Consider the following 26867-nt stretch of genomic DNA (forward strand, 5'->3'; position numbering starts at 1 on the left):
TATGAAGTTAATGCAATTTCTAATGGGACTGGATGATACTTATGTGACTGTTAGATCTAATATTCTGATGAGAGATCCTTTGCCTACTCTTAAAACTGCTTATAATATTTGTTCAAGAGAAGAGTCTCATATAGGGGGGATGGGTAATAAAACTGTTCCTTCTTCCTCTGCTTTTATTGCAAAATCAAATTTCAACAGGAATTCTGGTTTTAAAGGAAACAAAAATTCTTTTGATAACAAGAAAACTTTTGACAATAATTTTGAGTCAAGAAAAACTTTTGATCAAAATCAAAGAATTTTAAGACATCCTAATCCTAATCTTCATTGTACTCATTGTAATAGGATTGGTCATACCATTGATAGATGTTTTCTGCTGAAAAATAAGAATTCTTCAAATAATTACAACAAGTTTTCAAATAATAATGTTAATATTGATAAATCTGCTTCTGGTTCTAATTCTTGTGATAATGTTAGTATTGCTTCTACTTCTTCTAATTCTCTTACTTCTGATCAAGTGGCTAAGTTGCTTAGTTTATTAGATACCAAATCTGCTACTTCTTCAAACAGTCTGCATGCCAATATGGCAGGTATGCCTATATGCAGTAATTCTTGGTTTCTTAATTGCAATTCTTTCTTGTTTAATGCTTTGATTAAATGGATTATAGATAGTGGTGCTAATCAACACATGACTATGTCTGCAAAGAATCTTACTAATGTGGTTGATATTTCTGACTTAAAGTTAAAAATTAGACATCCTAATGGTACTTGTGCTATTGTTAAACAAATTAGTAATTTACATCGTAAAAATGGAATTGTTCTGTTTGATGTTCTTGTAGTACCAGAATATAATGTGAACTTAATGTCAGTTCATAAGCTTGCTAGAGATAACAATTTGTACATAGGTTTTGATCCTAGTACATGTTACATTCAGGATTTTCATTAAAAGAATGTGCTGGGGACTGGCAGTGAACAAGGTGACTTATATGTTTATAATGATCTTCCTCTTCCTTCTTCTTCTGTTATGTGCAACTCTGCTTCTATTCCTTGTGAGTCTAAACTGTTGTGGCATATGAGACTAGGTCATCCTGCTGATCAAGCATTGTCTGTTTTTTCTAAAAAATTGAATATGCCCTCTAATGTGATTGGACCTTGTGATGTTTTCCATAAGGCTAAACAAACAAGAGAACCTTTCCCTTTGAGTGACCATAAATCAGGTGGTTTGGGAGATTTAATTCATATAGATGTTTGGGGACCATATAAAGTCACTAGTAAAGAAGGGTTTAAGTATTTTTTTAACAATTGTGGATGATTTTACAAGAGCAGTCTGGACTTTTATGCTAAAAAACAAAACTGAAATCTTTGAAAATGTCAAAAATCTTTTGGAATTATTAAATATTCAATTTGAAGTAAAAGTTAAAGTTGTTAGAAGTGATAATGGTACAGAGTTTTTAAATAACCAAATGGCTCATTTGTTTAATTCAAAGGGAATTGTTCATCAAACCTCAAATTTTTATACTCCCCAACAAAATGGAATTGTAGATAGGAAACATAGACACCTTCTTAATGTGGCTAGGTCTCTTATGTTTCAGGGAGGAATACCTTTATATCTTTGGAGTGATTGTGTGCTTACTGCAACTTACTTAATAAATAGAACTCCTTCCTCTGTTCTTAAAGGAAAAACTCCTTATGAAAAAGTGTATGGTAATGAACCTTCTTTAGAACATTTAAGGGTGTTTGGTTGTCTGTGCTTTGCAACAAAACTGAATCTTTCTGATAAATTTGAATCAAGAGCTGAAAAATGTGTGCTTGTTGGTTACTCAAATGGAAAAAAAGGTTATAAGCTTTATAGTCTTGAGTCTAGGTCTTAGGTGTTTTCTAGAGATGTAAGATTTTATGAGAATGTGTTTCCTTTTACAATGAAAAATGAAATTCTTAAACAACAATCAGAGTCTTTAAATCAATTGAATTTTTTTGATAAATTTGATACACTTAATCATAAGGAAAATGTTTTTATGCCCAATGATGAAGAGGAAGACAATAGTAATGATCTTAACATTGGAGGTGAGCTCCTTCATTCTCTTGACAGTCCAAAGGGAATCATTTATGGACAATTGCATGACAATTCCCCTGGCAGTTCTGTTAGAGCTACTGAGAATTCTGTTGAGCATTATTTGTCAGATGATCCAAATGAGAATGTCAGAAATGTGGTTGAGCCTGCAACCATGTTACAAGAAATGAATAATGATATACAACCTGAGGGCAATATAAATGATCTTAATGCAAATGAAAATGTTTTAAGGAAATCTGCTAGACAATTTGTTCTTTCTAAAAGATTACAAGATTTTGAAATTCAAGGTAAAGTTAAGTATCCTTTAAATAAAGTGGTAAATTATTCTCATTTGTCATCTGCTTTGCATTGTTTTGCTATTTCTTTAAATAAGAGTATTGAACCTTCTTCTTTTAGTGAAGCTAGTAAAGATATTAATTGGGTAAATGCTATGAATGAAGAAATGGAAGCGTTAAACAGAAATAATACTTGGACTATTACTACTTTGCCTAATAATAGAACAACTATTGGATGTAAATGGATATACAAGATAAAATACAAGGCAAATGGTGAAATTGAGAGATATAAGGCTAGGTTAGTAGCAAAAGGATATAGTCAAAAGGCTGGCATTGATTTTGATGAAACATTTTCACCAGTTGTGAAAATGGTGACTATTAGATGTTTATTAACTGTTGCAGTTTCTAAAAATTGGCCATTATTTCAATTAGATGTTAATAATGCTTTCTTATATGGTGATTTGATTGAGGATGTTTATATGGACATTCCTCAAGGTTATTCAAATAACAAGAATATGGTTTGTAAACTCAATAAGTCTTTGTATGGGTTGAAACAAGCTCCTAGACAATGGAATTCCAAGTTATGTGATGCTTTAGTTGAATTTGGATTTGTTCAAAGTAAAGCAGATTATTCTTTGTTTACTAAAAGTTGTAATGATAGCTTTACTGCTTTGTTAGTCTATGTTGATGATATAGTTGTTACAGGAAGTGATAAAACTGAGATAGAAAGGCTTAAACAATTTATGAACAACAAGTTTAGAATTAAAGATTTAGGAAAACTCAAGTACTTCTTGGGTATTGAAGTTTTGGAAACTGATAGTGGTTTGTATTTATCTCAAAGAAAGTACTGTTTAGAATTACTAAATGAATGTGGAATGCTTGGTTGCAAACCAATGCATACTCCTTTAGAAATGAATTTTACTTTTAAACCTGATGGTTCCAAGGTTATTGAAAATATTACCAACTATCAAAGGTTAATTGGTAAGTTAATTTACTTAACATTAACCAGACCTGACATTAGTTATTATGTTCAATGTCTTTCTCAATTTATGCATGCTCCTACACAAGATCATTTCAGTACAGGTTTGAGAGTTTTGAGATATCTCAAGCAAGCACCAGGTATGGGTTTACATATTACAAAAGGTAATACTCTTTCTCTCACTGGATATTCTGATTCAGATTGGGCTAGATGTTTAACATCTAGAAGATCTATTACTGGTTTTACTGTTTTTCTTGGTAACACTTTAGTTTCTTGGAAAAGTAAGAAACAAACAGTTGTAGCTAAGTCCTCTGCTAAAGCAGAATATAGGGCTTTAGCTGCAACAACTTGTGAAATTACTTGGCTTATGAATTTATTAAATGATATTGGTTTACAAACTCAAATACCTGTTAATATTTATAGTGATAGTAAATCTGCAATTCAAATAACTTCTAATCCAGTTTTTCATGAAAGGACTAAACACTTTAAAATTGATTTACATTTTGTAAGAGAGAAAATCTATTCTGGAACAATTTGTATGAAGAAAATTAAATCTGAACTTAATCTTGCAAATTTATTCACTAAGAGTCTAAATTCTAAGCAACATTCTTTTCTGTCCAGAGGTCTTAGTATGATTGACATGTTCAAAGGATGAACTTTAGGGGGGATGTTCTAAAGGTTACAAGTTCACCTTTACTTATTTATGTTGTTTAGATGTGTAAGACTACAAGTGTAAAAAAAGATGAAGACAAAGGACTATTTCTGGATACTCAAGTTGAGAAAGGAATGTAAAGAAGAAGAAGATAAGGGGCTGATTTTGTAACTTGAAGATATATATAAACCTGCTTATATCAGATTTAGGGTTAATCTGGAATCATATATTTTCTGCATCTATTATTGATCGATATTATTCTCTCTCAAATATTCATATTCTGTATCTATATATATCACATCGATATATATAATTTCTCTGTATTATAATCATCATATTGATGATTATTTTTCAATCTGGTTGTAATAACAATAATTTCTATTACTTAATCATAATAATATCTGCATCTGTTCTTGATTAAATATTGATAATCTGAATCAATAATAATATTTTTACAAAGACATTATACCTATTTGTTGTACCTAATGTCATCATCAAATTCAAATGAGGTTTCGCTATCTTCTCTAAAATATATACCTACAAACACGACACAAATACCAAATCTTGAATCACCACTTGACCCCAACAAGGTCCTGCTCACACGTACCCCCAATGTTAGTACTAACGATATAGATTTTTAAACTACATATGAGTTATAGCTTGTAACCAAACTGACCTCGAAGCTGTCTATGATCATATATACAACAGCATCTCTAACGAAAACTTATGTCTCATCATCAGAATCAACATGTCGCTCCTCAGAACAGCCTATCTTTTATATCGTCTCAATTCGATCCATCCCGAAAACATCATAGCCAAACTAGACAATCAGAAACAAAAGACACCTTCATCGATCTCTTTTTATAGCTCTCTTCCTAGCCATTGCAACACTTATAGTCTTGGCGATATCACGTATATCGCTAGCTTCACCAACAACCCACATGTCTAATAAGAACATAATCCACCTTCAATCAAACACGAGGCTACTAGCAAGTAGTCGTGCACACATGCTACTATAGATCAAAATCGTCTTGATTGTACCTTGCCATATGTCACGTACGCTGGCTGCAACTTGATCGGATTCTTTCAACTCAATAATGGACCAGCTCTCCCCTCAAACGAACACTTTTTATTATTTGACCGAATGGTAGCCGCTTGGAATTAAATCTTCTCGACCGCTCCGAATTAATTGTTGTGATATTATGTTATGCGGCTGCTTATTTGATATTGTCCCTACGTACATAAACTATATATAACGAGACAGTGTCCGCGCGTTGCAGCGGTGAGATGGTGGGGTGGTAGGTAATAGGAGGTGATAAGGCATAGAGTGTGATAGCCAAATACTTTAGCCGTACGCCCTTGAATTTGAAAATTCGTCGAAGGTATATTGAATGACATCTCTAACGAAAGAGCACGAAATTTTAAGAACACCCATACAATTTTTATAGTTTATCGATATACGGTTTTTGAGATAAAAGATCTTGAATAAATTAGTGGAATAAAATGATTTATGAAGGAGAGAGAAAAAATGAGTGATTGAGATTTGAGAAGAGAGAGAAAAATGAATATTGAGATTTAATTAGGGTATTATAGGTATATTAGGTAGAGATGTTTAAATTAGTGAATAAAAAATAGGGGCAATATAGGTACTTCAATTCATCTTTTGAGAATTTCAAAAAAAGGGGTCCTCCTTTATAATATACGAGTCTAGTGCCCGCGCAATGCGGCGGTAAAAATTTACAACGTACAATATGTCGTGACGATGACAATTAAAAGTGGTACTTATCTTTCGTTAGTTAGAACTTTTGTTGTTAGTTATAAACATATTTGTTAACTCGTGACTCGTGTGTCGACTCGTTTTGCTAAATTTTGAATCGTGAATTGTATCGTAAGAGTTATAAATATAAAAAGTATATAAGAAAAATACATAAATAAATATGTATAAAACATACATTAATAATCGTATCACACGTATTAATAGCTTCTAAGAAAGTACAATAAATTTATAATATGAAAAAAATAAGTCTTGTAATTTTATATGTTTTTCTTATAAAAAAAATTGACAGGTATAATTAAATTAAATTAAATATAATATATAAATTCCTATAGTACAAAAAGTAACTGTCATTCCAAATAAATAAAATAAAAGAGAAAGAAAAGTAGTTATGGTCTATGGGAATCACGTGTATCAAAAGCTGTGAAGCCATTTTTCTAAAAAAAAAGTATGTACTTCATTATTTATCTTTAAAAAAAAATACCATAGCATTCAGTCATCAATTTCATAGTAGTTTTATGTCTCCCTCTGTGATCTCTTTCATCTTCTTTCATTCAAACCCTAATGACCATGTAGCTACCACAGCCACGGTCAGCCCACCACCGGATAAATTCACAACGCCATCTTCGTCGGAGCAGAAAATTCAATATACTCAAATATGATGAAAAAGGTGTGTACCTTTCCAATACTCATCGGATGTTGACCGAAATGGACGGAGGTGGAAACCTAGATGTAGGAGACCGGCGTAGAAGGTGGATTTTAGCATTAAAACAAATCCCAGATTTCGGTCATATTCATACTTTCAGTTTGCCGTTTCAACGTTTCCGGTTAATTTTCCGGCGAAGTGTTTGGACTAAACAATATGTTAGGGTTTGTTCGCGATTGAATTCTGATTCGATTACAATGGGTTTTGTGTCTTAATTCGAAAAAGTGAAAGAGTAATCACGTTTTTCACTTTTCCGGCGAGTTTTCGAATTTTCCGGCGAACCTTGAATCGGTTTTATTTTGGCAAGGGTGTGTGCGGATTTTGTTCCTGAGCATTTTGGTGACAATTTCGAGTTCCAATTCGAAGAAATAGAGGAGCAATCGTAGATCTAAGTTTTCCGGCGAGATTCAATGAATTTTTAGGCGGCGGTGATGGTGATGCAATGGCAGCGGCGGCGGTGACTGGTGGTGGTGAGCGGCTGAAGTAGCAATGCTGGCGGCGGAGATTGGTGGTGGCGTTACGTGACGGCGGCGGTGGCTGGAGGTGGTTGAAGACACCAGCGGCTGGTGGTGGTTGAAAAAGGCGGCGGCTGTCGGTGGTTAGGTGGTGCTGAATGGTGATTGGAAAGGTTTTGGGGTAAAATGGTAATTATCAATAAAAGATAGGGATAAATTAGGTAAATCAATGTTGTAATTTGAGAAAATAAAAATGAGCTTCCTCTATTATAAGGGAGTATAGAAGTATTAAATATATATATATATATATATATATAGTTTGTTGATGCTTCTTGCCGACCTAATAAGCCACAAAGGCTTCGGCCATTTTTTTTCTTCGGCTAGGCTCACGCATGACAAGTGGGCTAGGCCTGCTTTCCTTCTCTCTTTTATGCTGGGCCGCTGATCCTTTTTCTTCTTCTGGGGCGGATAGTGGGCTGTTGCTCACTAGACAAATACACATGGGATGCGGCCCATTGTTGCTTTCTTCCTTTCTTTCTCGGCTGGATACAAGCACACACGACTCACACACTTTTTGCATAACTAATCCATATTATGTGTTGCACATTTTAGCCTCGACGTCTTGTGTTTTGTAAACTCCATATAACGGAGTAATTGTCTGTGAACCATAGATGATCACAATATTGAAAGATTTTGATCAACTTCAATCAAAGACCAAGGAACAGGGAGATTTGGATGGAGAATTGCTTTGAGAGGGAAAAGGAGGCGGTTTGGGGTTTCTCACACGCGTATGGATCGGAAATATGAGAATTAGGGGAGCCTAATTATCGTATAACCCCTGGCCCTCACTTCCTTACTTTCCATCTTAAGTCCCTCAACTCTTTAAACGTTACTTTCTTGACTTAACTCTCTCACCGGAATACTTAACGACTTAACAAGAACTTAACTTTTATGACTTTACTTTAATTACTTTTATTTGACAAACTTTAATCATATTATACTAAACGCATAAGCATTTAATCACATAATCCCATTTAGGGCACATACACTTAATGAACCTGACATTAACTAACAGAATAGTCAAATAGTCAAACTTGAAAAGTTTGGGATGTTACAATTACATAGAGAATTTAGACAAAACAAATGAGTTCCATATCAAGAAACCTATTCAAAATCAAATTTGTTTTTATGCATATGGTGTCAAACTTATACAAAATCAAATTTGATTTTGTGCACACATTGAGACAAAACAAATGAGTTCCATACAAAAAAACCTATTCAAAATCAAAAATGATTTTACGCATACAGTTTAAAAAGCTATACAAAATCAAATTTAAGTTTATGCATACATTTAGACAAAACAAATGAGTTCCAAACCGGGAAACCTACACAAAATCAAATTTGATTTTATGCATATGGTTTCAAAAACCTATACAAAATCATATTTGATTTTGCGCTCACATTGAGACAAAACAAATGAGTTGCATAAAGAACCTATTCAAAATCAAAATTGATTTTATGCATACAGCGTGAAAAAGCTATTCAATATCAAATTTGATTTGATGCACACAATTAGACAAAACAAATTTAGTCCATAGCAAGAAACCTACACAAATCAAAATTGATTTTACGCATACGGTTTAAAAAACCTATACAAAATCAAATTTGATCTTGTGCACACATTGAGACAAAACAAATGAGTTCCATATCACTAACCTATTCAAAATCAAAATTGATTTTACGCATACAGTGTAAAAAGCTATACAAAATCAAATTTGATTTTATGCATACATTTAAACAAAACAAATTTAGCTCATACCAAGAAACCTACAAAAAATCAAAATTGATTTTACGCATACGGTTTAAAAAAACCTAAATCAAATTTGATTTTTTGCACAAATTGAGACAAAACAAATGAGTTCCATCCGCTTCGAAATGGATGTCCTTTTAAGGGTTTTAGAATGCGTCCCTCCCCCTCCGAATCAAATTTGATTTTCCACGTCCCTCCCCTACTAAATCCCGCTCCAGGGTTTAGGGTTTGAAGATCGAGGGTTAGCCGTTAAACTAACCCTACGACTTCAAACTCTAAACTAAAGCGCGGGCCGAAGGCCCCCGTGATCACACTTCCCCCTCGGATTAGCTTTCAGCCCCCAAGGGTTTAGATTTTAGGGTTTTAGATTGCAACTTTTCTAAAATGTATGCATAAAATCAAAAATGATTTTCCATTGATTTTTAACATTATACATGTGAAATCAAATTTGATAAGCAATTAAGCTTTAGTTTAGGGTTTGAAGTCGTAGGGTTAGCCGAAGTTGTAGGAAAAAGAATTAGTAGATACCACATGTCACCTTTTTAAAGTGTTTGGAGGATTTTTAGGCTATTTTGTTAGGAGGATTAGTCATTTTCCATTGTCAAAAGGACTTACAAAATCAAATTTGATTTTCAGCAGATATTTGATTTTATGCATATTAAGAAACCTACACAAAATCAATTTTGATTTTATAGATATTGTCAAAATGGCACACAAAATCAAATTTGATTTTATGCAGACATGTAGAAAATCAAGCGGAGTCCATATCAAGAAACTTGTACAAAATCAAATTTGATTTTAGGATTAGCCGTAATCACACTTCCCCCTCCTTTAGGCTTTAGCATTTTAGCATTTCCGTTGTCATGATTCCCCTCCGAATCAAATTTGATTTTTAATCCCCTACAACATAAATTTGATCTTATACTTACAAATTTAAAAAGCTACACAAAATCATATTTGATTTTATGCATACATTTAGAAACACAAATGGAGTCCATATTAATAAACATTAACAAAATCAAATTTGATTTTATGCATACAGTGTCAAAAGGCTATACAAAATCATATTTGATTTTATACATAGATTTAGAAAAACAAATAGAGTCAATATCATGAAACCTAAACAAAATCATATTTGATTTGATACGAACACTGTTACAAGCTATACAAAATCAAATTTAATTTTATGCATACATTTAGAAAAACAAATTGAGTCCATATCAAGAAACCTTTACAAAATTAAATCTGGAACAGAAACTACACACAATTGATCATATTTCAAAACCAAATTTGATTTGTTAAACAAGAACACAATGTGTAGACAAATGACCAACCAATGAAAACTATCATCCAAGTATAAAATTTGTAATCAGCTGAAAACTATTTATTTCTTAACCTGTATAATAAAGAAAAAAAATGTTTGTCTAATTGTTTGCAGCTCCTACAATATCCATGTTTTCATCAACTTTTTGTTTCTTCTTTTCGCATTTCCTGCTGTTGTGACTCGTACCTCCACACTTGCTACAATCTCTCCGACAGTTTTCAAGTGTTCCGTGCTTTTTTTCCAAGCACTAGTTGTCGTTTATAATCAACTATTGGCACAAAAAACAGTGATCCATATGGTGTTTGAAACGTTTGTGTAACATTTGTTTTAGGTGTTTTTTCATCACAAGAACTGTATGAAAATAAACATGTCAAAAACAATAGTCAGCATAACAAGTATGAAAATATATATAAGATAAAATTTGATTCTTATACAAAACAACATAATGTAATGCAAAATCAAATTTGATTGTACACAGATAAACACTTAAAAAACACATATACCTTAAAACGTACAAAGTTGCACATAATCAAATTTGATTTTAGGCATAAAACTACACAAACACAAATACCTTAAGAACTACAAAGCTGCACATAATCAAATCTGATTTTAAGCATAAAACTACACAAACATAGATATGTAAAGCATACGTAATCACATTCGATTCTAAACATAAAGTATCGCACATACATGTAGGTAAAATTTTCAAAACTCAACATAATCAAATTTGATTTTAAGCATAAAACTACACAAACACACATACCTTAAGACTACAAAGTTGCACATAATCAAATTTGATATTAAGCATAAAACTACACAAACATGGATACGTAAAGCTTACATAATCAAATTTGATTCTAAATATAAAGTATCGCACATACATGTAGTTAAAATCGTCAAAGATCAACATAATCAAATTTGATTCAATACATAAACTTTGGTTTAGACATTTTATCAAACACCTTATAGGCAATATTTCATCAAGAACAAATTCAATTCAACGGGTCATTAAATCTCCTAAATTCAAATCATATAACAAACATTATTTTATGTCATACATGCTAATAACATAAATTCTTATTTACTATTAAAATCCCTAAGATATATTGACGATGACATGGAATTAATTGAGCTATATTCTTGATGAAGATGATGTAGAAAACGGATGAAGATGATGACGATGATGTTTCTCAACAGCGGTGGTTGTCGTCGTCTCGATATGAACACACTGGTGATTTTCTAATTAGGAGTATAGAAAATAAGGAGAATGTGAGAGATCTAATTGTTTTGTTATTTTAATATCTTAAGGACGTAAATACTCTTTCATGGACCATTGATGATGGTTGATCCAAGGGTTGATATGTGGCCCTTGAATTTCACCAATTTATAAGGATTTGCTTGATTACAACTCATATATATAGCCAGGTAAAAATTGATAGATGTTGCTTGATAGATGAATGGGGAGTTTAGAAATCATTGGCTCAAACATGAAAACGTGCAACGTATAATGGAAGTTGCAAGAAAGAGTGATAAAGAGAGGGGGCAACCACCCTTTTCGTCGATCAATGGCTACCTAGAAATGGAGTTGGTCATTGGATGTAAATGATAAGTTTATGAGTCCATCGGAGTAGACGACCGGAGGCCGGAATCTTGTTGTAAATAATAAAGTTGGTGCGTTTTTCACTTTTAGTCCCTCGGGTGTAACGTTAACGACCAAAATATAACTCCGTTTGGCCAAAGGACCACGATTGAAAAATTGGCCAAGTTTAAGGTCAAAATTGTAATTTTTTTCACTTTAGGGATCAAAAGTGAAAAACGTCCCAATTTCAGGGACGAAAAATGTAATTTACTCATTTTAATATCAATAAATTAAATCACAATTGTAGATATGTTACGGGTTGCGTACTCACACTTCACAATTCACATGAAACTATATAATTTTGTTTTAAAAGTAGTTTATGAGCTCCGTAAAAGATCTATTCATATGGTCTTGTATTTATATTTTTTCTCATATCAATATGTATATCATTATAATTTGATTGAAATACTATTTTGGAAAAAATATTTTATGCATTAAAATATTTTAATTAACTAAATGACAAAAAATTTAAAAAATTTTCTCAAGTTGATAACTAAAAATTATAATAAATATAAATTAAGTATTTAAGGCTAAAAAGTGTAAAATATTAATGAAAAATAAAAAAAGTGTAAACTAATAAGATTTTTTCTACGAATATTAATATAAATACTAATATAATAATAGACTTTGGATATGATTCTTCTTATATAAGCGGAACCCTACAAAGAAAATTACAACATACGAAATCATTGAAAACTCATGTACCAACTGCTACTTTTATTTTCTTAAGAACAATAGCTAACTTTTTGCAAGATACCAATGAGAACTCGGTTAATTAGGCAATCAAAGTTTAGATATTATTTCTCTGAAAGAGTTTGTATAAAACAAAACCATAATACATCATTCAGTCTTTATTTGATTTAGCATTTAATATTTACATTTGAATAACTCAATTTATTTTTAAGTATATTTTTACATGTTAAGGTATAAGTATTTTATTGTTCCACATACTTATTCTTATATTGATAATGTCGTAAAACTCGCATATTTGACACGAGTCTAAAATCTAGTAATTAAACTAAATGATGACATCAGTGATAGTCAAATTGATAAAATCGAATTATATGATTACTTAATAAGTGATGAGAGTAAGTACCCGCGCGTTGCGGCGGTGATGGTGAGGGTGATAGGTCATAAAGTGTGATAGGTGATAGAGTGTGATAGCCAAATGCCTTAGCCGTACGGGCTACGCTATTGGATTTAAAAATGCATCGAAAGTATATCGAATGACATCTTTAATGAACGAGCATGAAATTTTAAGAACACCATATAATTTTTTTATAACTTATCGATGTACGGTTTTTGAGATAAAAGATTTTGATTGAAATTAGAGGAATGAAATGATTTATGAATGAGAGAGAAAGTTGAAAGTTGTAGGGCATTGATGTATGATACATCATGCATTATAATGTGTACATTGTTGAATGTTGAAAAGTTAAAAGTTGAAAAGTGTATTTGCTTTATAATATAGTAATAGATTAATACAATTGTTTTATAATATATATTAAGATTAAGATATTTTTTACCAACTAGATTATTTACGCTGGAAACATATATAATTAACGACATGTTTAATTTTTATAATATCATAAGTTGACAAATATTTAACCAGGTAAGAATTAAACCACTAAAAAACATGAAGATACAATAGTGGTCGTTTAGATTCTGGTTAACAGTGACCAGACAGTTGAAAAATTGATACATTATCTATTAGAGGTCTCACTAGGTAAAGTTTTCGTTTCTTTGGATGTCTTTCATTAATCCGGATATGTTTAACGTTTTGCTCGAATAATTTAGTCATGCACTAAAATTACTATTCAATTTAATTATCAATCTACATATCACATGTTGTGTTAATCTAGCTTAAAATCATGCATAATAACATTGCAATTTTCATACAATTATTTTTTCTGATATATAATTGTGATAGCTTACTATAGACTTCATATATGTTTTTTAGTTATTTATTAAGAAGGACGACTTGATATCCGGTCTAGTTTTCAAAACATTGATTTAGTAAAAACGTTATATGATATAAATCTTGTACAAAAATTCTTATAACCAAATTTTATTCGTTATATGATAAAAATCCTATATAAAAATATAATACATTAAAAAAGAAAATTTTATTGTAAAAACATTAAAAATTAATTTTAAAAAAATAATGCAAAATATAGAAACATTAGTTTCCATAATTATATCATTAAAAACATTAATAATTAATGTCTATAAACAGAAAACAATAATAATTTAAGTTTATTAAAATTAAATTAAATCTAAAAAATTTAGTTAAGATATATGACATCATCATTGGATCTAATGACCCTAAATAAAAGTTGAATTTCATTTAAAAGTCCATACTTTTATAATTATAAATTAAGGTTCTGTTTTATATATATTTAAAGATTATAAAATAAATATTAAAAAAAATTAGTATGTGAAAAAGTTAGTATAAATTTGTGATTTTTATGAGCATTTTTTGAAACTAAAAAAAAAAGGGGTAAATTTTGCTTATTTAAGTTGTTTCCTCGGTAAAAGGGGGTTATGGAAGCGACTCGCATATGTGGGATGAAGCGATGAACAAGTAGAGCATCAATTATATCCGTGAAAAACTTATCAATTTGGCATTCCATTCCCGCCATGGATCTCCTCCTTCATTACTCAACAACCCCACTTCAATATACACTCCAATCTCGCCGTCATTTCGCCGTGCCATCTCTCCGGCGATTCATAGTCAGGTACCCCTTCACTCCCCCCTCTTCTTGTTTTTATCCCCAAATTCTAGTTGATATTGATTTTCTGTTTGTGTGTGTTTAGATCAAGCTGCCTTCCATCTGCAGCTCAGAATGCCAAGTATAGCAATGAATTACGAGCTGCTGTCGATGCCGTTGACCGTGCTTGCCGCCTTTGTGTTGACGTTAGTTATTTATTCTACCCGTCATTTCTTTACATTTTGTTTGTTTATTTCAGATCAATTTGGACTTAATTTATTTTTATTTTTTGATAATTAAATTTAAAGTAACTCACTAACCCAATCCCGGCATAAGCGATGTATGGTGACGTGAGGGGGTGAGGTGTAGACATTCTATTTAAAAGATTTCCGACCAATTTTTACCAATTTTCCTTATGAAGGAAACCTATTTTCAATTCATCAAAAGAAAATATTTTTCAAACAAAAGAAAGGGGATACAACAACAAGAAGACCCAATCCCTCAGCAGGGTATGGGGGAGGTAGGCTGTAGACAGTATTACCTCTACCAAAGGTAGAGACTGCCTCCAATAGGGACCTTCGGCCACAAAGAGATGAAAATCGAAGGGTGAAGAAAGTTTAGTTACTGTACTTGTCGTCCAAAAATAGCATACAAAACAACTGGCAACACTAAGAGTAGGGAAAAGTAGCAAACAAGCGACCTAGATAACTTAAGCCCAGGTTCAACACTACACATACTATAGCAACCATATTGCACGTAGACAAATTTAAAAGTGCTTGAGCCTGCATACATGTAAAAGGAATTACATGTAAAAGGAATTAACTAAGGATTTCTAGTGCCCGAAGGTTACAAGGAAAATAACGGTGGTAAGCAACCTGTGAAATAAACTAACTATGGCTACCGCCTAGCTAAACTAATCCTAGTCATCTCACACGCTCCCAATTGACTAAACTAATCCTAGTCCTCTAAATATCTCTCATCGGTCATGTCCTCCAACGGGCAAAGCAGTTTTGGGGATAGTAACTTCCCCCCTCAATTTTGGCCTACCTCTACTCAGACCAAAACTACTACGGAGGTTACAAAGAACTGAAGTCTAAGTAAAAAAGTCTACAAAACCCAATCCCATATGCCTTACATTCCTTGTCCACTTTCTTCGCCAGGAAACAACTTTGGAGCCTTCGGCATTCCGTCCTTCCACCCCCGTCGCCCTACCTCTTCTTCTCTCAGGTTCAAGCCCTCTGTGGCATCAAGTCACCTGAGTTAGGCCCACTTCTCCTGGTAAGGCAATATGGGAAAAACAAACGGCCGTCTTAGTCACACAGGTTTCTACCATACCCTAATCCTCGACTCTAATCCTAGTTTTCCAGGTCGTTCGATCCACCGTCATGTCCTCCGACAAGCCAAGCTCTTTTAGGTCCTTCGCTATTCGATCCTCCCACCTCATCTTAGGCCTTCCCCTTCTACGTATGCCATCAACGTGAATAGATTCCGCTCTTCTTAGTGGTGCTCTTTTGTCTCTTCTCCTAACATGGCCAAACCATCTCAAGAGTCCTTCCCTTAGCCTGTTAATGATGGTCCCTACTTCCAGTTCGGCTCTAAATACTCTCGTGGGGATCCTGTTTGATAGTGTCTTCCCGCATGTCCACCTTAGCATCCTCATTTCAGCCACCTCCATCCGGGATTCTTGGGCTTTTGTCCTCGGCCAAATTTTTGACCCGTATAACATAGATGTCTAATAGCCACTCTGTAGAACTTGTTTTTCAGTTTTAGCGGGATCCTCTTGTCGCACTTGAATCCCGTCGCTGCTCTCCACTTCATCCATCCAGCGTGGATCCGATGTGTCACGTCTAAATCTATCCCCCCCGATTTGTGTATCACCTATCCCAAGTATCTAAAAGACTCTTTCGGACACAGAATCCGCTCTCTGATGCAAATATTCTCATCCCCATTTTGTCTTATCTTGGGCTTATCGAGGTCACATCTTAGGTATTATGTCTTTTCTTGGCTCACGCACAAACCATCAAACAAAAGAAAGGGGATAATCGTTAACTTAACCTTAAAGTGTTTATGTGTCATGACACGCAGACTGATGAATCGCCAATAACCGTTTCTTTATAGGATAAAAGACGAAGTGCCCGCGGGTTGCAGCGGTGAGATGGTGGGGGTGATAGGTCATAGAGTATGATAGGTCATAGGAGGTGATAGGTCATAGAGTGTGATAGCCAAATGCTTTAGCCGTCCGAGTTGCGCTCTCGGATTTAAAAATCCGTCGAAAGTATATCGAATGACATCTTTAATGAAAGAGCATGAAATTTTAAGTACACCCATATAATTTTTTATAATTTATCAATGTACGGTTTTTGAAATGAAAGATTTTGAATGAATTGGAGGAATAAATGATTTATGTAGGAGAGAAAACAAATGATTGGTTGAGATTTGAGGAGAGTGGAAGGGTATTATAGTTATTTTAGGTAAATATAGAATAGATAGGGAGCATATTTGGAAAGCAAATGTTGAAACTTAAAATTTAGATAGGGGCAATTTGCTTTATAATATAGTATAGATAAGACATAACTATCTCAAATGTTGTAGACGACCATAGGCTCTCTTAATTGCCAAGTCAGTTACTACATCATACCCTTTAGAAACCAATAGAATTCTTACAAAATCCTTTAAAGTTTTTCTTGGAACCATACAAACATCTATGCATATCCTTACATTTTCCACTACCATTTCTAAAAATAAAAAATAAAAGAATTTCTGTAAGGATCAAGAACATAGAACATCCTTGTTTAAGGGCATACACAAACACCACTACTAAGGATATACTTCAATGCATATGAAAAGTTTGAACAAGTTTGGCAACTAAAGTTTCAAGTTTGGACAAGCATTGGAGTTAGTCTAAGTATCTTACCTTTTTTAGGGAAAAATCATGAATATATTAATTTTTATTTTTTTTTGAAATGTGCCCGATTATCAACGAATGATTATTTATCCACCTTAGTATTTCTAATATTATGAAACTTATTTTACAATAATTGTTTATTTTATTGAGCGGCAAATTTGGGTGAAGGGGATGCATTTTCGTATACTCGACTCTAATTCGAGAGAAAACCCATTTTGGAAAATCCTTTTCTCTATTATTGGAGCATCTTGTACATATCAAGATTTGCACCCCAAGACCTCAAGGTCTCAAGTTCCCCCTAATACCAATCTGATGGTCAGTTAAAATCTTTGTTCATCCTCATGTTTATAAATCTACAAAATAGTCGATATCTCCATATACCATGGGTCCAACACTACACCATATATCCTTTTCTTTGGTTGAATGTATGAAATAATGAGTTGGACCAATTAAATTAAAATCTTTATTTTCATGATCCCTCTTCATATTCTAATGGTGACACATATATTTGTAAACTTTTGTTTTTTTTTGTAAGTTTAACATTCTGAAAAACAAATTATAGGAAATTTTTTGATTAAAAAAAAAAAAGAAAACGGTTGATAAATATGCCTAATAGATTGGCATAAAACCAACCAACTGGGTTGGATCAAGTGGTTGGAGCCCTTGCCGCTGGAGACAGAGGTCAAGGGTTCGATCCTTATGCCCAGCAAGGATGGAGATCCTTTTCTACCTTTGGTAGAACCTAGAGCAGTCTCTCTACCTTTGGTAGGGTTAGAATAAAATATGAATAAGGTGAAGATTAAAAGAGCAAGAAAGAGTGAAATCTATATGTCATTCATTAGACATACTTTAGGCTTGTAGTTTAGGCATATGTATCATAATCGAAAAATAATACGTGTATATTTCATGAATATGACCTCTTGCTATAGGTTAGGTTTGCCTATTTAGGTGTAACAAGTGTCTTTTTGTTGAAGATATAGATGATATCCTAGAATATTACAATCCTAGTTACTTTTTGAATTGGTTAATGACTGTTTTGCCTTAATTTTCATTATCATTATATGATCATGTTAGCTTGGGAAAATGAGTCATTTGTTTAGATGGATACAATTTAACATTCTAGAAGATGTATTCAACATGTTGTTTGTTGTCTTACATATGGATATCCTTTATATGTCAAATTAATTATTAGTTCCGCCAGCAATATAGTTTAAAGGAGTTTGGAAAGCTCAGTATCCGGTACTAATTATTATGTATGTTATTGGTGGTGATTCAGGTGAAGCGATCTTTGTTCACTAGTGACGGGAAGATTCTTGAAAAAATTGACCAGACACCAGTCACAATTGCGGATTTTGGAGTTCAAGCTCTAATTAGCTTGGGTATATATATATTAGCATCTCATTCATTATCTGCTACTTCTGGGTTTTTTGCTTTACCAATTAATAGATCTGGCTTTTACCATTTTGCACTATCAGGAATTACTTTCAATTTGTGCTGAGCTTATATATAGTAGTCAACAGATTGCTCACTAGGCACTTCTTTCATACCCACTTATTACGCAGATTGTATGAGCTGCAAAAAAATAAGCTGTTTTTCTGATACGAATTCCATAAATATTAATGAATCCTAGCTCATTCTCATTGATACCATAAAATGGGCGCCAAGCCTATTCGACTAATCCAAATACTTGCAAAAGAGTAAAGATTACCCTGTAATCCAGGAAAGTTGGATTAGCTTAATAAATTTTTTAGCGCCAAGTAATAACCTTGATTTTGAAGTAAATAACCTATCCTACCTTTTTTTTGTATGACCATCAAGTGTTATCCTATTAACTTATTTCACTGTGTATTCTATTTTGCATTCATGGTAGAGCTCGGGAAGCAATTTCCTTCTATTCCATTGGTTGCTGAGGAGGACTCGGCATTTTTACGCTCAAATAACCTCATAGAGTCTGTTGTAAAAGTGGTTACGGAAAAAGTAAGTTCTGGAGATAAAGCATTGACTCAAGATGATGTTCTTGAAGCTATTGACAGAGGAGGAACATTTGGACCCAACCCAGCCACATATTGGGTGTGTTTTTGCATTATTTTGACAAGCAGCTATATCCATCAACATTGTTACACATTCTTAAAGCATTACACCTTTTTTCTATTTTCAAAAGTTACACTTAAATTTTACCATTATACCGTTAATACATTTTTTTCAGTCACTTACATATCTGAAGGTCAGTGCAACGTGAAGGCAAAACTGTCAACTAGATATTATTTGGTGTAATGGTTTTGGTTCTTGTAGAAAATATGCAATTTTTTGAAACTGGACATTTAATTTGAGAAGTAGGGAGTACATGAAAGTGGAAAAACAAAAACATAGGTAATGTCAATCAAGTTCATATGAAATAACAAATTTCAGTTTCTTTTGCTCTCTTGCTGATATCTTCTTTTCATAGTTTCCTGTCATATTTGTGGCTGTAAAATCCGATCAGTTGACTAGATCAGTGTGCTTTTTGCAGGTTTTGGATCCTATTGATGGCACACGGGGATTTGTCAAGGGTAACGAGGCCTTGTATGTGGCAAGTTGTCTTAATATCTCTCTTAGAATATAGTATCAGATAAGATTAAACACACATAGAAAAAGAAGAAGCGGGAAACATACATACTACATTGTTCTTTTCTCATTTTTCAGATCTCTACATTTGGTTTCTAGAAACCCTTGTATGGTTGTATGGCAATATGGCTAAGATAGTTCTTTCAATGTTACAGGTAGGTCTGTCTCTTGTGGTGGAAGGACAGATTGTTTTGGGGGTTATGGGATGCCCCGATTGGCGGGCAGATGAGTCAAACAATCTAACTTCAAAGGTTAAGAATTATGAAAAGGATATATTTGGGTCTGGAATCATTATGGTTGCACATATTGGCTGTGGAACATGGTCCAAAGGACTATCCGAACTACAGAAAAGTAATTGGTACAGATGCTCAGTTGATGGCTATACTGAAGTTCATGATGGACGTTTTTGCATTTCGGAGAGCCAAACATGGGATTCATTGCCTTTGTCATCTTTATTTGGTTCAACAACAAATGCGGACAACATCAAGGATAATGAAGTTCTTCTTTTGCCTACCTGTTGTGGAAGGTTTATTTGCTTCTGTTACGATTCCATGCTGATTGAGTATGGATTTTTTTTCTTTTCTAATACTATAGCTATATTGTATTCAGTTTATGCAAGTATCTGATGGTAGCTTCTGGGAGGGCATCTGTTTTCATTCAACGTGCAAGAGCTGAACGAGTGATCAAGGTTCGAGTTTATTAATAATAAGTAATATGTCATATTTTTTACAATTTAACTCTATTATCAATTCTGCATTTTGGGTCCCATCTTAATTTTAATTTAGTCCATGCAAGTCAAAAACAAATACATTATTTATCAGAGAGAAAAGACTGTAAGAAGTAATAGTAATTTCTTTTATTGGGAATTCAGGTATGGGATCATGCCGTTGGGGTGATCTGTGTACAAGAAGCAGGAGGAAAGGTAACTAGTCTCATTCTTTTACACTCTTGAAATCACATATTTTATATTACAATACAATTGGTTAACATTATACACTATTGTAACAGGTAACTGACTGGAATGGAGATCAGCTTGATCTTGCTGCAGATCAAGATGAGAGGAAAGCGCTATTCCCTCCAGGCGGTATTCTTGTTTCGAATTGCAACTTACACAAAGAGATACTCGAGATTATTGCATCCAAATCTTCAGTAGTATTATAACATTTGGTAAGGGAAATCAAACCTCTTTTTCTTGCATGTAACATACATTAATACCATGTTGACTTGAATTTAATGAGTGATAAAGAAAACAAACAATGGAATTCAATTTGTTCCACCATTTCCGATTATCATTATGTCAATCTACTATGTTTGATTATTCTGCATCTTGAACAGTTTAACACTTGAACATGAGCCATGAGGCCCATTATGTAAATAGGGAAAGATATGTATTCATGGTAAGTTGAACAATGAACAATAACGCCGCTTTATAATTCACATTTTATGTATTAAGAACCATTATTTTCCTCTCCTTTTTAACCATTTTTGTTTTGTGTATATCTGTAACTAAGTTTTATTTTTTAGTTATCATATTTGTTAGTTTTAATCATTCTAGTAGCATTGTGTTTTGTGACAATTAATGGAATGGTCATAGTTGGGAAAGGTTTCTCACACTGTTAATATTGGATGGAGATCCCCTTAAGTTACTTTCAACTTGAGGGGTCAAGTTAAGAGTTTCTTAGTCCTTAGATGAAATTCAAAGGTTAAGATGCAAAAATGAGCTTTTAATCTTGGCCATTGATTTTCATTCAATGGTCAAGATCCCCTCAACTTGACTCAAGTTGGAGTTGAAAGTAGAGTTTCCATGTAGGACTTCACGGAAAAGGTAAAACGTTGTCCAACAATCCCAAGATCCTTGATCCGTTCTGAGTAAGGGTCATAAGCATAAAGTGCATCAGAGCCATGGTCAACTATAGGTTCGCCATTCTTCATGAATCCACATACTGTAAAAAAAGATATACCCGATGCCATAACATTGAACAGTTCTGTAAAGGATTTAGTAACACCTTGCCCCATCACCCACACACCATAAGAAGTTCCGTTTTCACAGAATTCAAGCATGTTGGTGCATTTCCGGGTGACAACATCATTATAGAAGTTTGTCTTCAGTCTATTGAATATGTACTTGTAATAAACGTTAAGTTTTCGCGTATAATAAAGTCAACCTTGACTGTTGACCAGGTCGAGCTCGACCTTTGACCAGGTCGAGGTCAAGGTCAAGTCAAGGCTTTGGCCCGGTCCATGTTTAAGCCTATATATATAGATGTAAGGTTTAGGTTTCAAAGGAGAGAGAGAAAGAGAGAGTTTGAGTTGCAACTTATTAATCTTCTAGTTTTGTTTTCTCTCATACTCTTGCACTTAGGAATTTGGTATTTACTTGTAATAGCATTTACTGAAGTAATATACGGTTCCAGTTTATTCATATTCGTGTTCGTATTGATATATTGTTGTTGATTGCTTTTGTATAAGATTTTCCGCACTTATACATTAGATACTTAATCTTGTTAGATCCGGTGGCAAAGGGACTTACAAGTGGTATCAGAGCCAACGGAGATATTATTTTGGTTCGGGATTAAGGTTTCAACAACTATTAAGGTGTTTAGATTCGATTCTTCAAGGTTGTTGGTGAAGAAAAGCTTCACACGCTCCATTCGATCAAGAACAAGCCAAGCTCGACCACGTCGAGCTCGACCTCTCTCCAAGCTCGACCTCGACCTAACCCTAGCTTGTCCAAACACTAGCTAGACCTCCCAAGCTCGACCTAGACCTCCCAAGCTCGACCTCGACCTCCTACTAGCTCGACCAACCTTCTGGTTTTTGTGTTCGAAGGTTCGTGCACTATATAGATACGTATCTTTTGTTCAAGTAAAATACGTTTTAGAATTTGCAATCTTGATTATGTTTAGGTTCTGAACTTGTCTAAATATTGAACTTGTAAACTCTTTTGAGTTTAGGTTTGATATCTATTAATCGAGTTTTGGACTTGTAAACTTGATCAACTTTGGATTCTAATTTATCACTTTTCGAATTGTCAAGAACATGTAATGCTGATTTAGTTTTGGCCTAAGCTTGTTGGAATATTGAACTTGTAAACTCTTTGAGTTTTGGTTCAATTTCTCTAATAAAGCATTAGACTTGAAAACTTGATCAACTTTCGGTTCTAAATTTAGACAACTCGAATCAATGGTGGCTAGAGTTCTATCCTTTATAGAAGATTATGAGAAATCTTATAAGGAATTCAAGACCAGGCCAAAAAGGTTATTTTGGCAAGGAGCTACTGTGTTATTTCTTGATTGTATATGTGAACAATTGTATCATGATGTTGTTTTGGCAAGGAGCTACTTGGTTATCTCTTGATTGTATATGTAAACAGTTGTGACATGATGCTGTTTTGGCAATGAGCTACTGTGTTATCTCTGGATTGCATATGTGAACAACCGTGGGATGAAGATGAGATTGGGAGATGTGTTGAAACCAAAAACAAACATATAGGCTGTTTTAAGAATTTTGTAGAGAAAAAGGGGGGATAAAAATTTAAAGCTTCCATGTTTTCTATGCAAAATTCTTGGATGTTCGTAGCAATGACGATCATGGTGTTTCGACAGGGTTTAGCCATGGTATCTTTTTGGTTTTGAATCTGTGTGACATGTGTCCGAACTAGTTTTTGGATCAAAGGCGCATGATTTAAGATTAGGTGATTCAAATGAAACAAATGAATTGAAGACCGTGATTGAAAATCCGAGTAAACTGTTTATGATCTTTGCTTAACATGTGTTTGGGATTTTGTCGAAAAGCTTTTGTGATAAAGTTAATCATTTGTAGCCGAGTAATTGAAAATCAAACCTTTATTTAATGACAATTATGTAGAGATGATTAATTCGGTGACTAGTGAAGAGGTTGCAGATTAAGTGGTTCTCTATGTATTTTGGAGATGTTTACCTTGAGGGGGAGATTTGATATGAAAGACTCCAGGTGATTGGTGGATTCATGAAGATACAAGACAAAGTCAGACACTATTGGTTGAAGACATGGATCTTGTGAGTGTTGCATATCTGGAATTCAAGTTACAGAATTTCTTATCGTTGTGAGAGCTGATTAAATTCGATGCTGATTGTTGGATATTCAACTTCTTTATCGTATGACGGTTAAGCTTGAAGATCTAAATAGATTGAGCAATGTTATTTTGCATAATATTTGGAGTGATGATATCCGAATTGCATAAGGAGGCAATGATGTTTGTATTACTTTGAAGTGATGATGTTTGACGTGATAAAATTGCTTGGAGCTTAATTTGGATGTTACTGTTCAGGGGGAGAATTACAATCTGAGTATTGAATTTGTTGATTGTCATAAGGATACAGAGATTTTGCGGTTTGAAGATCAGTCTGCAGCGCATAAAAATCAAGTCTTACCAAAAGAAGACATAATATTATTAGTTAACGAAAATTTGTTGATTGCAGATTTTTTAACTAATGATTGTCATAAGTGATAGCAATAGTCAAGGAGTGCTTGATTGGGCATTTCTGTTACTATTTCCATGCATTACAAGTGAAGACTTTGAAGATCGATGAAAACTTCTAGATGTTGATGTCAAGGGGGAGTCTGTTGGTGCATTTCCGGGTGACAACATCATTATAGAAGTTTGTCTTGAGTCTATTGAATATGTACTTGTAATAAACGTTAAGTTTTCGCGTATAATAAAGTCAACCTTGACTGTTGAGCAAGTCAAGCTCAACCTTTGACCAGGTCGAGCTCGACCTTTGACCAGGTCGAGGTCAAGGTCAAGTCAAGGCTTTGGCCCGGTCCATGTTTAAGCCTATATATATAGATGTAAGGTTTAGGTTTCAAAGGAGAGAGAGAAGGAGAGAGTTTGAGTTGCAACTTATTAATCTTCTAGTTTTGTTTTCTCTCATACTCTTGCACTTAGGAACTTGGTATTTACTTGTAATAGCATTTACTGAAGTAATATACGGTTCCAGTTTATTCATATTCGTGTTCGTATTGATATATTGTTGTTGATTGCTTTTGTATAAGATTTTCCGTACTTATACATTAGATACTTAATCTTGTTAGATCCGGTGGCAAAGGGACTTACAAAGCACCACAATAGACTCCATTCGCTTAGATATAGATACATTAGATTTATCTAGGCGTGCTAGATTATTTGGAAGGTATACTTCTTCGAATACCTCACCAGTCAAATCAAATGACATAAATCATATTGTAATGTCGAATTCTACCATTCGCGTTAATCGTCTCAAAAGCATGCCAATAAATGACCCCGTCAAGAGCAACCTGAGACCAATGAAAGATAATCGAATTGCGACAAGGGAGATTGTTTGATGGACTTTTCCAAGTCCCCGAGCTTAGAGTAAAGACCTCAACACGCCAAGGGATGTGAACTGGAGTGTCAATATCGGAAGTAAAAAGACTATTAATCTTAACAATCTTAGGGTCCTTAGGAGTTTGTGGACTAACCCCGAATCCTAAAATGGTTCCGTACTGCTTACACAGAACATTAGGCACAGGAACATCAACAGATTTCCTAATCCAAGGATTCCAAAGAACAACCATAAAACTTTCTGTGTCTCTATAACCATAAGAAAAGGGTTGGTTCCCATCATAACCATAGAAACAAAATAAGCCGTGAGAGGAACCGACTATTGTTATACATGTAAAACTGTTAACAGATTTGGGAAGAGTAGTACTAGGAAATTGGTGTTGGTGATAAGTATCATCATCAGCAACCGAAACATACTTGTTTTCATTGTCGTCTACGTACGAAGCCGAATCGTACTTGTAAAAGTACCTTATAAGCAAACGGTGTGGCTGTGATTGGCGGACGCAGTAATCAGCAGCAAAATCAGGGCTGTCGATGAGGGACTTCCATTGTTTCGAAACGGATCTGAATCTAAGCAATGCTTTTACAGGAACCCTTTTTATAATTTGAGCTTCCAATTTGAAAGGAATGTTATCTGACATTATAATCAATCTTTTAAGTGTTTTTACACTTTTTTTTTTTTTTTTTGAAACGGAGAGTGCAATTGCGTTGGAACCTTAAAATGGCATATTTTATATTAGGTAATTCTGCATTTGAATTACTAGATTTGCCCTTGGACTTTTTTGGTTTTTTTTTCTTTATGTAACTATCCAAAATCTCAAACCGATCGTCTTCCCCACTATTGTCGCCGCATTGCGCGGGTACCATGCTCGTTTTTGCAAAAGAGTTTTTCATTTGGTTGCCAGATGCTTTTTAGGGTGTTTGGTATTTTTTTGGATTAAGTCGGGACCAAAATTTTTTCCTAACCAATCAAATCTTGCTTTTTTTCTACAAATTATATTTTAAATAATTAAATATTTTTTTAATTAGTTATTATCACAAATCATCCATGTGGTTAAAACTTGTGTTTTAACACATTATTTTTTCTAACAAGATATTCACATTTGGGTCAAGAACCGTAACACGTTGAAAGTGTTAGAATAATGGAATAAGATATATTTGGTTCAGGAATCATTATGGTTGCACATGTTGGTTGTGGAACATGGTAATTGGTACAAATGCTCGGTTCATGGCTATACTGTAGTTTGTTAAAGACGTTTTTTGCATTTCAGAGACATCGACCATACTGAAGTTCTTCTTTTGCCTACTTGTGGAAGGTTTATTTGCATCTGTTACGCTTCCATTCTTTTTTGTTTTTATTTTGGTTTCTTATGTTTATATATAATTGCTATTTGGTATTCAGTTTATGCAAGAATTTGATGGTAGCTTCTGGAGGGCATCTGTTTTCACTCAACGTGCAAGAGCTGAAAGAGTGATCAATGTACGAGTTTCTGACAGTAAGTAATATGCTATCTTTTATACAGTTGTCAAGTTTTCAATGATATAAACAAATACATTGTTTATCAAAAGAGAAAAAATTGTAAGAAGTAATAGTGGTTTCATTTATCGGGAATTTAGGTATGGG

General features: G+C 33.7%; 2 protein-coding genes across 2 annotated transcripts; one reads left to right on the top strand and one right to left on the bottom strand.

Annotated features, from left to right (window-relative positions):
- Positions 1–14240: 14240 nt before the first annotated feature.
- LOC122595816 (putative PAP-specific phosphatase, mitochondrial) lies at positions 14241–21191 on the top strand. The gene is made up of 9 exons (XM_043768265.1): positions 14241–14420; positions 14500–14599; positions 18575–18677; positions 19169–19368; positions 19808–19867; positions 20058–20428; positions 20512–20590; positions 20774–20824; positions 20911–21191. The coding sequence occupies exons 1-9, from the start codon at positions 14323–14325 to the stop codon at positions 21061–21063; spliced, it is 1215 nt and encodes a 404-aa protein (XP_043624200.1). The 5' UTR covers positions 14241–14322; the 3' UTR covers positions 21064–21191.
- A 487-nt stretch (positions 21192–21678) lies between these two features.
- Positions 21679–25884, bottom strand: LOC122597069 (putative F-box protein At1g50870). Its single transcript, XM_043769702.1, has 2 exons — positions 25143–25884; positions 21679–21845 (listed from the first exon to the last, which is right to left on the bottom strand). Exons 1-2 carry the CDS (start codon positions 25882–25884, stop codon positions 21679–21681), a joined length of 909 nt encoding a protein of 302 aa, XP_043625637.1.
- Between the last annotated feature and the right edge of the window lie 983 nt (positions 25885–26867).

The sequence above is a fragment of the Erigeron canadensis genome, chromosome 4 (assembly GCF_010389155.1).
Source record: "Erigeron canadensis isolate Cc75 chromosome 4, C_canadensis_v1, whole genome shotgun sequence".
NCBI classification, from domain to species: Eukaryota; Viridiplantae; Streptophyta; class Magnoliopsida; order Asterales; family Asteraceae; genus Erigeron; species Erigeron canadensis.